This window comes from Octopus bimaculoides, chromosome 10 (assembly GCF_046866305.1).
Source record: "Octopus bimaculoides isolate indiv1 chromosome 10, ASM4686630v1, whole genome shotgun sequence".
Taxonomy (NCBI): domain Eukaryota; kingdom Metazoa; phylum Mollusca; class Cephalopoda; order Octopoda; family Octopodidae; genus Octopus; species Octopus bimaculoides.
This window is the reverse complement of record NC_142937.1, coordinates 15,926,205-15,937,726: the sequence shown is the minus strand read 5'-3', so window position 1 is coordinate 15,937,726 and position 11,522 is coordinate 15,926,205. Positions and strand designations below refer to the sequence as shown.

At 35.3% G+C, this 11,522-nt stretch overlaps 1 protein-coding gene across 4 annotated transcripts in view; it reads left to right on the top strand.

Moving 5' to 3' along the window:
* The window catches only part of LOC106879651 (kinesin-like protein KIF2A), a 73,805-nt gene that overhangs the window by 39,542 nt on the left and 22,741 nt on the right, over positions 1-11,522 (top strand). For all 4 annotated transcript variants that reach the window (XM_089358400.1, XM_052971046.2, XM_052971047.2 and 1 more), the window contains 4 exons: positions 6,216-6,270; positions 7,885-8,004; positions 8,275-8,422; positions 9,850-9,953. In XM_089358400.1, the coding sequence (XP_089214526.1) occupies positions 6,216-6,270; positions 7,885-8,004; positions 8,275-8,422; positions 9,850-9,953 (427 nt within the window). The remainder of the gene's footprint in view (positions 1-6,215; positions 6,271-7,884; positions 8,005-8,274; positions 8,423-9,849; positions 9,954-11,522) is intronic.

The following is an 11,522-nucleotide window of genomic DNA, read 5'->3' as shown; positions in this document are numbered from 1 at the left end:
AACATGCCATGAATGCAGGCTGGTTATAGCTCATTATTTGTGGTACCTGTTATTGTTTGTTGTATTATACAGTAGTATATATGTGTGTAGGTGTGTGTATGAATCATAAGGACTCATAAAACCAGTGCATAATTTCATGTTTTGTAATCTTAATTTATTCACCACTCACAACCTACTCCCAGTACATAGACTGGTTAGGAGGACAAGAGTTTTCCTCAAGTGATATTCTCAGCTTGGATGGAATGTATTTTTCCACAACTAAATGAACCGACACACAACTGTCTGCATGGCTGTGCAGTTAAGCTTGCTTTGTAACCACATTGTTTTAGGTTCAGTCCCACTGCATGCACCTTGGGCAAGTATCGTCTATTATATCCCTGGGTCGATCAATGCCTTATGAGTGGATTTGGTAGATGGAGACTGTGTGAAAGCCTGTTGTATATGTATTAGTGTTTGTCCTCCCTCTGCCTGATAACCAATGTTGGTAAAATCATTAGCACACTAGACAATATAATCTTAGTGGCAGTTTTTCCAGCTCTTTACATTCCAAGTTCAAATTTCACTGGGGTTTTTACCCTTTATACTTTTGGGGTAAAAAAAATAAGTACCAATCAAGCATGGGGCCAAGGTAGTCAATTTCCCCTCTACCCCATGTGCTAAAATTTAAAACCATTATCATATAAACTAACCCTCTTCTCAAAATTATTACCTCTGCTCCTTAATCAAAAATAATTTTAAATGTAGCAAACTGGGGGAATCATCAGCATGCCAGACAAAATGTTTATTGGCATTTCTTGCAGCTCTTTATGTTCTGCTAAAATCCTGCTAAAATCAACTTTCATCATTTTGGGGGTTAAAATAAAGTGCCAGGCAAGTACTGGAGTTGATGTAATTGACTTAACGTCCACCCTGTAAATTTGCCCTTGTGCCCATCATTATTATTTAGCATAGAATAATCCATTCGCAAAAGATGGTGTGGTATTGCAATGAAATGTTTTGCTCTTAGTTTAGCTCCACTTTGTGCAAACAGAAATATGAGGATGAGTTACAGGCACATTTTCCCATCATCATCATTTAATGTCTGCATTCCATGCTGGCATGGGTTGGATGGTTTAACAGGAGCTGGCCAGGTGGAAAACAACACAAGCTACTGCATTTGTTTTGGCATGTTTTTACGGCTGAATGCCCTTCATAACACCAACCACCCTTATAAAGTGGACTAAGTGCTTCTTATGTGATACCAGCACAAATGAGGTCAATTTTGGCATGGTTTTTGCAGCTGGATGCCCTTCCAAATGCCTACCACTTCACAGTGTGGACCGGATGCTTTTTACATGGCACCATCACGACAAAAGAATCTTTGAAAGGGGAGGGAGCATTGGAAGAGGTGATCTTGTGTTAGATGATGAAAGGTTAGAGTGAGACAGAGAGACAGAAACCGGTGTCTTGTTATAAGAGGAGGTACATGGTTACTTGACGAGAGAGAGAGTATTAACTAATCAGTATCTTGGATTAAACTAACTGAACATTAACATCATTATTGGTGGAATCAACAGAAAGGTACTCCATCCAGCAAGAGATGTCATTTAATAAACACAGGATTTATATGTGAGCTACTTCAAGTTTCATGTTCTGATATTGCAATTGTTGGATGAGCCTGTTTAATCATGCCATGTACTGTTGTGCAATCTTTCAGCTTGAAAGGTTGCAGGATAGTCCACAGCACACTATACTAGCTCCTCCATATACATATAATCAGCAATGGAAGGCAGGGTCTCCAAGCTTGTGGATGGAGGGAGAATGCTATCCCCAAATCAAAAAATCGTGCTTGCATACTTGCAACAGATTGGATTCCCCTAAACACAGCCAAAGTATCAGGTGGTGGTTTCCATTTGTGCAATGGGTTAGATGTGACTGCTATTATTAATTATATATCAATTTATTATTCATTATTGGCATGTTTTATGTAAATAATACACTTCCTCTCCAAAAATACTTTAAGCTTTATGAATTGTATGTGTGTGTGTATATATATATACATATACAACACACACACACACACACACATGTACACACACACATATATACATACATGCACACATACACATATATATACACATGCACACACACATGAGATAAAGATTGACAGTGACTTCAAAGTTTCAGTTTGCTCACCTTCGTTAGATTGTCTGATGAAAGTGAACAAGCTAGAACTTCGAAGTCACTGTCGGCCTTTTCTTTTCCATTTCCTTGTAAAAGTTAATATGTACTCTAAAGCATATAGAATAATCCTACAGTTTAATGTAAAATTTGTTATATATATATATATATATATATATATATATATATATGTGTGTGTGTGTGTGTGTAAATATACACATACACACATCCCTCCAAAAATATTTTAAGCTTTGCCAATGGTATTTAGTGTTTTTATATATATACATACACACACTTTATGAATAACATATGTATGCTTCCTTTCTGTATTTCATTATGTCTTGCTTTTTCGTTAACTAATATTTTCTTAGTCTGTGTTTTTAATTATTCATAATTGTTACTTGTGTATTGAAATCTTAATTTTATTGGCCATAAACCAAATAAATTTTATTCTTCATGGGTTTCAAAAATTGGGACATTTCGTATTTCAAATCAACAATTACAGTGAGTCCGGTTAACAATGATAGTTTGATAAAGGTGTAAGTATGGCTATGTGATTTGGTTCCCAACCAAATGGTTTCAGGTTCATTCTCATTGTGCAGTGCCTTGGGCAGGTGTCTTTATGGCTCTGGACTGACTAAAACTTTGTTAGTGAATTTGATTGATGGAAATTGAAAGAAGCCCATTCTATGTATGCATATTTGTGTGTATGTGTGTCTTTGAGTTGCCATCTCCTGGTAGTTGTAAATGAGTGTCACTGTCATACAAGCAGTGCCCTCCATTTTCAGTATTCTGTGAAAAACCTGTCTGGCTGTTGGGAAGTATTACCTTGCTTGGAAACAGATGAGGGTTAGTGACAGGAAGGGCATCTGGCCATATTATATCTGCACACTCAAGCAATCATGATGAAGTTTATAGTTTAAATATTTCTTAGACATGAACCAATGTCAAGGCAGCGTTTGTGTTGTTAAGCTGATCACAAATCCTTTAATCTGTTGTTCAAGTTATCTTTAGTATCACGGACTAAACTAACTGAACATTAGCATCATTTTGAGCAGTTGATCAACTCTTAACTCATGTATAGTATTATTTCCCAAACCCATTTCCATTTAGTAGGATAGCTACTAAATCTAGCTTTTAACCAATTTTTGGTAGAACCATTATTAGCACATCAGGCAAAATACTTAGCAGCATTTCTTCTAACTTTTTATGTCCTAAGTTTGAATGCTGCTGAGGATGACTTTGCCTTTCATTCTTTGAAGGTTGATGAAATCAGTACCAGTTGTGTACTGGGGGTGATGGTATTGACTAACACTCCTCCCATCAGAACCACTGGCCTTGTGCCAAAATTAGAATTAAAGGATTTGTGATCAGCTTAACAACACAAACGCTGCCTTGACATTGGTTCATGTCTAAGAAATATTTAAACTATAAACTTCATCATGATTGCTTGAGTGTGCAGATATAATATGGCCAGATGCCCTTCCTGTCACTAACCCTCATCTGTTTCCAAGCAAGGTAATACTTCCCAACAGCCAGACAGGTTTTTCACAGAATACTGAAAATGGAGGGCACTGCTTGTATGACAGTGACACTCATTTACAACTACCAGGGCTTATAAATCTAATATTTTCCTATTCTTCAGTGACCTGAATAATAATAATAGCATCGAAAAATACCTTAGAATTGAGAACCCAGGTTCGAAATTTCCCCAAGATACCTGATGAAGGCTGGAGGGTATATCAGCCGAAACGTTGTGTTAATAACAAACAAGATGAGGTTAAATGTAAATAATGTAAATGTTAAATTTTTTAGTCTTTCATTACTCTCAGCTTTAAACATAAGACTGAAAATTCAAATAGTTAGGTTATGTTTTTATGGTTTCTCTTTGGTACCACCTTACAAAGTCTTGTTATCATATCAAGGATGTTTGGAAGAACCTCTTTTTATATAAATATATTGTTTTGATTGAAATTCTTTGACTAAACTAAAAACTTTGGTTTATCCTCTAACCTTTTCAAACTCAAGCCAGTTAGATTTGGCCACCACAAAATCAAGAATTGTTTGTTCAAAGCTAGGCCATGGAAATGGTACGCAAAGCTTTTTGACTCTGGCATGTCAATTTATGTGCCAAAGTCTGGCATCTTAAATTGTGTCAGAGTCCAAGTTTTCAGACTCTTGTTTGTAATTAAACTAATATATTTCTTACATTAATTGAAAGCATTCAACATACTGAACTTTTATTTCATCATTGCTATTGTAAATCATCAGACTGTTGTAGATGTTTCAATTTAAAAGGTTCTGTGGTGCAGTTGTCACTGTTTTGTATTCATTAACCCTTTCGCATTTAGATCACTTTGTTAAATATAATGTTTATTTATTCAAATAGTTTTGAATTAATCCTGCCTTATCTCATAGCTTTGAGATTTCAAAGATGTGATTTATGCATTTTTGGAACAACATTGTAGGGTAGATGTAAGTAACTAAATTTGGCTAGTTTGAACATAAAACAGGTTGAATGTTTTGGCTGGATATGACCAGTTTAAATCCTGAAGGATTAAAGAAGGTATGGTAACATTAAACACGAAATTAAAAAAACAAAACAAAAACAACACTTTCATATTCAAAAAGCTATGAAGGATACAAAAGAAATTATACAAATACAATAATATAAAATCGTTTTTTATATACCAGTTCAAAAATATAGAATAAATGCTACAATAGAGAATTCACAATTGAAATTAAAAAAAATTTTAGCAAATGACCATTATAACAGCTAATAATAAAAACTCATTTTAAATACATGTCGTCTTTTTTTAAGAGAGAAATATTCGAATGTAAAATCTAATGGAATAGAATGTGAAGGATTACATTAAATAGCCCTGTGTCCTGTATTCCAAGTTGAGTCCATATTACAAGTTCAACTGTATTAAAAACGTTTTTCCCAATGTGCACTGCTGAAATTAGGGTGTGTCTAATACGTTTATTCATCTTTATGCCTTCAAATAGGACATTTACATATAGTTCATCTGTTTTTTGTCTCTTAAGCTTTCCTCAACTTTATAACTCTTGGATAAAACTTCTCTCCTGTCTACTTTACTCTGAAGAAGGTGTCTGTCCGAGATGGATATTCCTCTCCTCCTACTGATTTCACAGTATTCTTTCTGTTACTTTTTTCAAATAATAAAAGTCTTGTTTGATGCAGACTGTCACCACCAGTTTGCTTGGATTCCGTTTCATCTAATTTACACAAATTACTACTAATTTATATCATTTACAACTGATGTTATTTCATGAAAAATACTGTCATCCAATTACTTTATGTTGGCAATAAAAAAAAGCATCAATTCATTTGACAAGTTTGATGTGTGCTGCTCTTTTTACATGATATTTACATTCTGTTTGAGGAGAGGTGGGCAGAAAAAACAACGAGAAAATATAATTTTTTTCCAATTCATTTATGTGCTGTCTTGTTTACTCATTGTTTTTCTACAGATGGTATTTATACAGGGTGCCAAAGAAATAAGGACAATTTGAACTTGGTTGGTCTGAGTAAAATATAAAAATATTAAAATTTATGTAGATGTTTCTTGGGGAAAAATAGATGGAAAATCAAATCAGACAGGGGCAACGTTATGATTACCAAAAAAAGGGGGAAAAGGATGTGACAACCTTTGCAGTGTGTGTGTACACATTACTGTATTTATTTATGTATGTATGTGTGTGTGTGTGAGTGTATATACAGGTTTGGTGATACAAACAGGAAAATAGAACTCAAAACAAGAGTGTATATATATATATATATATATATATATATATATATATATATATATATTTCTCGTTATTGATTGATAAAAGTTATCAAGCTGATCAGTACCAACTAATGCATGAAACTTTTGGCCCTTGAGTCACTCTGTAACTTTTGCCAATTAATAATGGAAAAAATAATTTTGTATATAATATTCTCAATGTTTGTCTCTCTCTAAGCTTTCATGTTGATGTCTTGTTGAAAATGCTTTAATTTTTTTTAATAATTATTTTTATCTTTGGTTTAGTCGACACGACAAGCTTCTCAAGATGCATCGAGAGAAACTTCAAAAATAAAGTCAGGTAATTTTGGTAAACTTGAATTACATTTAAATGCCAAAATGTAAAGATAAAACACTCAGTTTCAAAAAATATAAGTCTTAGAGATTTTAAAATATTTTGTTAACCATTTCATTGTCATAATTCTGCTGAAATACACTGCCTCAGTTAATTTTGGAAATAATGAGTTTAATAAACTAAAATATATCATTATTAAACTGGTGCTTGGAACATAAATTAAGATGAAATTTTGAGGGAAGGTTTAAATTTAGATCACTTTAAAAAGACATGACAAAGAAAGAGAGAAAAAAATTTTCTTAAGGCCCTCTTCAATGGATTTTGGCATTGGTTAGTTTTTTGCTTCACTTAATTCATTGACATCTAACAGACAGTTACATCATTTAATGTCTGCCTTCTTTACTGGTACAAGCTGGGTAGGTCTCCAGCATTCAGTAGGTCAGAGGACTGTTTGTTGTTCCAATGACTCAGTTTTGGTAGGATTCTATTGCTGGTGGCCCTTCTTAACAACCACCACTTTACAGAATGTACTGGAAGCTTTTTTCATGATACCAGCATGAGGTTGCCATATAACTTGCAAGACAAAAAGATCCTTGACTAAAGCAGTTTAGTGGAGAGAGAGAGAGGGTGGAGTTGTGAGGTAGTGAAATGTTAATCCCTAGCATTTAGAGTTCTCTGTCAAATTTAATGTTTATTTATTCACATTGTTTTGAATTGATCATGCATTATTTTGTGGCTTTGAGATTTCAATGATGTCATCGTTTATTTTTAGGATGACCTTGTAGAGTAGGTGAGAGATGCTGAATATGGCCAGTTTGAACATAAAACAGGCAGAATATTTTAGCTGGTTTAAATGCTAAATGGTTATTAAAGTATAATAGAAGGGACAGGAACAGGTTTGTTGTAGTTGAGACAATATATGGCTACCCTGCATTTTATATGAGGGTGGGTGTCAGTTGAAGTGGAGCTAGAAAGAGATAATGGTTGCATTGCCAGAGTATACCCTCAAGGTCTAGTAATGGGGAAAAAATATGGCCCTAGTTCAGATGGAACCATGTCATTTCTGATGTGTTAAAATCTATGATAGATTACCTCTCTCACTCAATCATCTTTAATGAGTGAAAACAACAAAATTTATGAGGTGAATAACAACTCAGTGGTAACACACCATGTTAGAGCCAAGGGACAGAATTATTAGGTTAAAATACCAGTGTGTATAACAATGTATATTCAGACATGAAACAGTATATATATAACAACACATATACAAGCATGGAATAATGTGTGTAACAATGTGTTTACAAAAATAAAACTGTGTGTATAACATAATATATATACAAACATGGAACAGCAGTAACTGTGATATTTTGTCTCAGAAAATTTGTCAAAGAAACTTGAAACAAAATGCAACAGCTAGAGCCGTTCCACATTTGCAATGTTATACAAACATTAAAATGTTATATACTCAAGTAATTTAATCTAAGACTGTTTGAAATGTGTATATTAATTTAATTTTAAGGCTGGTTTTTTTTATGTTATTATGTGTTACTTTTATTCCTTTTAAACATAATACATAGAAAATAATTAGCTAAAGTAGTTATTTTTCTTGTTTTCTCTCAGGTTCATTAAGTCGTTCCCGTCCTAGCTATGCAGTTCCACGACAATCGGTGATCTCTCAGAATGGACAGTCTGTCGTAAACAATGGAACAGACGAAAAATCCAAAATACCAAACAATCAAGGTTGGTAAAAATATTCAAAGTCCTTTTCGCTTTTTTTTTCTTGTTGAAACTCCAAAATGCACTCCATAATGTAGCAGGAAATTCTATTTTAGTGCAAGAAATTGTTATTGTTTTAATGCTTTTGTTATGATATTTCTCTGGAATACATTGCTTTTATTAGAATTAATTCTGTAAATGTTTTAAATAAATGATCAATAAGATCAAAGAATGTCTTTTAACTGCTCAAAATGAAATTGATTTAAATATGAGTGTTTGGTTGTTTTTTGTCAGGTCGTCGGAAATCCAATTGTGTCAAAGCAGTAGAAAAAATCAAGCAGAAACGAGATGAAAGAAGGGCTCATCATCAGGCTGTCCGAGAATTGCAAGATACAGAGTATGACACCACTGATCCAAATTGGGAGTTTCTCTCTATGATAAGGTATTACATTGGCCTACTCTTGCCTCTCCTCTAAGTAATACTTTCTCCCTGTTGCATCTTCAGGTTGTCAGTGACTAAACTGCCAACCCTACCAAGCTTGCTTGGTGAGGAGGGTGATTTTGCACACCCTGCAAGACTAAAAATAAAATCTAGCAAAGGGCAGAGAAACTCATGTGTCAACAGCCATCCAATAATGTGTATGTATGTCTATGACAGAACACTCCTGGACGGTGATCTGTAGCATCACCCAAGGGCGGAGAACCTACTCCTGCTTCTTCTCATGTTTAGTAATAGAGTTTATCTCTATGATAAAGTATTATTACATTGACTTTCTCCTGCCTCTTGTTTAGTGATCATTCCTTCACATATCAGATGATCTTATCATTGATATCATTGTATGTCTGCTTTCCGTGCTGACATGTGGTGGGCAAGTTGTCACAGTCTAGGCTGATTCTTGTTTGAATTACAGCTGCCCTAGACAGGTCAGAGAACAACATCTCACTTTTGTAGTTCTCATTTTTGACATGGTTTTTTGTCTGGATGTCCTTCTTTCCATCAACCATTAGATCTGTTTTGTTGTGGCACCAACATTGGAGAGGTTGTCTTGTTCTTGGTAAGACTTTTAAAAAGCCCTTACTGCTTTGTATATATGCACACACACACACGTGTGTGCATGATGAGTTTCTTTAAGTTTCTGTCTACCATGTCCCTTCATGAGGCTTCAGTTGACCCAAAGGTGCTGCACAATGAGACTGAATCCAAAACCATATGGTTGGAAAGCAAGCGTCTTCATTTTCAGTTATCATTTGATGAAGCATTGTTTTATGCAAGACACCCTTCCTGTCATTAATCCATACCAGAGTTTCAAGTAAAGTCTCTCTTAGTCTACACACCTTTGAAGACGTAGCCAGAGGGGGATTTTTCGACAGGAGAAATGGCATCATCACCATTTGTATCTCACTGATTTTTTGGAGAAGTGCAACTAGAAACACACATACACACTGGGATTCTTTCAGTTTGCAGTGTCACTATCATGTGATGTCAAAACAAAGAGGTAGAAACACACACGTGCACACACACACTACCAGCTTCTTTCAGTTTCCCTCTGCCAAATCCATTCACAAAGCTTTGATGGGCTCAGGGCAATAGCACATAAGATGCACAAAAGTGCTGAACAACGAGACAACTGGAAACCACATTGTTAGGAAGTGCTTCTATGCCTACACCTGCAAAGCTAATAAATTAACAAAAATCATTTGATTTCCCTGTGATCACTAGAAACTGTTTTTCTATTTCTGCACAAATATGAAGAAGAAAATTTCAGGTTTGATAATAAAAAAATTTTTAAATGCTTGCTTATATGACTTGTTTGTTTGGTTTTCTTATTTTCATTTAATGGCAATGAATAATTTTTTTCTTTTTTCCAGAGAATTCCGTACAAGTCTTGACTATCACCCTCTCACAGGATCTGATGCAATAGAAGATCACCAAATTTGTGTTTGTGTGAGAAAAAGACCATTAAATAAAAAAGGTAATGCCATCTACTTCTATATTGTATTTAGGAAATTACTTAAGAATTATATGTATATATCATTGTTTTAATGTCCATTTTTCTGTGCTTGCATGGGTCAGACAGAATTCAAGGCAAATTTTTTTAGGACTGGATGCCCTCCCTATCACCAAACCCCATCTGTTTCCAAGTAAGGCAATAATCCCCTAGTTAGTCAAACATCAAACAGCCCAGATATAGTTATAAACTGCCTTTGTTTAGAAAGCTCCTGCAACATACCAAGTAACCCAGATGTGGTTTTGTCTGGGCTTCTTTGACATATTCTTTTCTACTCTGGGTACAAGGCCGGAAATGGGGAGGGGGTGTCGATTAGATCAACCAGTATGCAACTGGTACTTAATTTCTAATTTTGGCACAAGGCTGGTAATTTGGAGAGAGGGGCAGTTGATTGGTACTTTATTTCAACCCTGAAAAGGTAAAGGCAAACTTGACCGTGACTAGATTTGAACTCAGAATGTAAAGAACAGGAACAAATGCAGCTAAGCATTTAGTCTGTGTCACCAATTCTGCCAACCCAGTGCCTTAATGATGATAATTGTTTCAAATTTTGGCACGAAGCCGGCAATTTTGAGGGGAGGGGCTAGTTGATTGTATCAACCCCACCCAGTGCTTCACTGATACTTTATTTCGTCAAACCTGAAAGGATGGAACACGAAATTGACCTTGGTGAGTTTTGAACTCAAAAACATTGTCAAAAGAACTGCCGCTAAGTATTTTGTCTGATGTGCTAACAATTCTGCCAGCCCACCATAAACTAATTATATCTATTTACACTTTGTCTCCCTCCCTCACTCCCACTCGTCCCTTCTTATGGTCATTTTACAGCTTGTCTTGTTCACTCCCTCCCTGCAGTTTTCTCTCATTCTCACGCATTCCTACTTGACACATGACATACACTCGTTATCTCTCTCTCTCCCATGCAACAATTGCAGCTTTGCTTGCTGCCATTCAGTGAACTGGTCTGGTAAGTCATGAGAAATTCAAGTGCCTGCTTATCATTGTAATCCAGATTAAGAGAGATTCTGGACCATCAGTTGCTGAGAAGTTGTTCCATGTACCTGCATTAGATATTAATGACTAAATTGTTAATATAAATTACATCTGAGGCATTATTAGGTCTGTTTAAAACAATAAAAGAACAAAGAGGCTGCTAATGATGCTTAATAACATTTATTTATCAATTATTGGGAAATCATAGACAGGAAGGGCATCCAGCTGTAGAAACTTTGTCAGATCGGATTGGAGCCTGGTGCAACCTTCTGGCTTGCCAGCCCTCAGTCAAACCGTCAAACCCATGCCAGCATGGAAAACGTGTTGATGAGCAAGCGTATGATAGAGGTGGGGGGCTACCTACAAGAATGCAAGAGGGATGAGTGAAAGGGATAGGGGCAAAAAAGCAAGTGAGTTTGTGAAAGTGTGAGCTGATGGGAGATTCTAGTGTTTCTCCATGAGATTGGAACAATACACAAGTAATTGTTTTGTCTTTTAATGCTTTCTCCATAATGCTTCTTTATATGTTTGTTGTTGCTC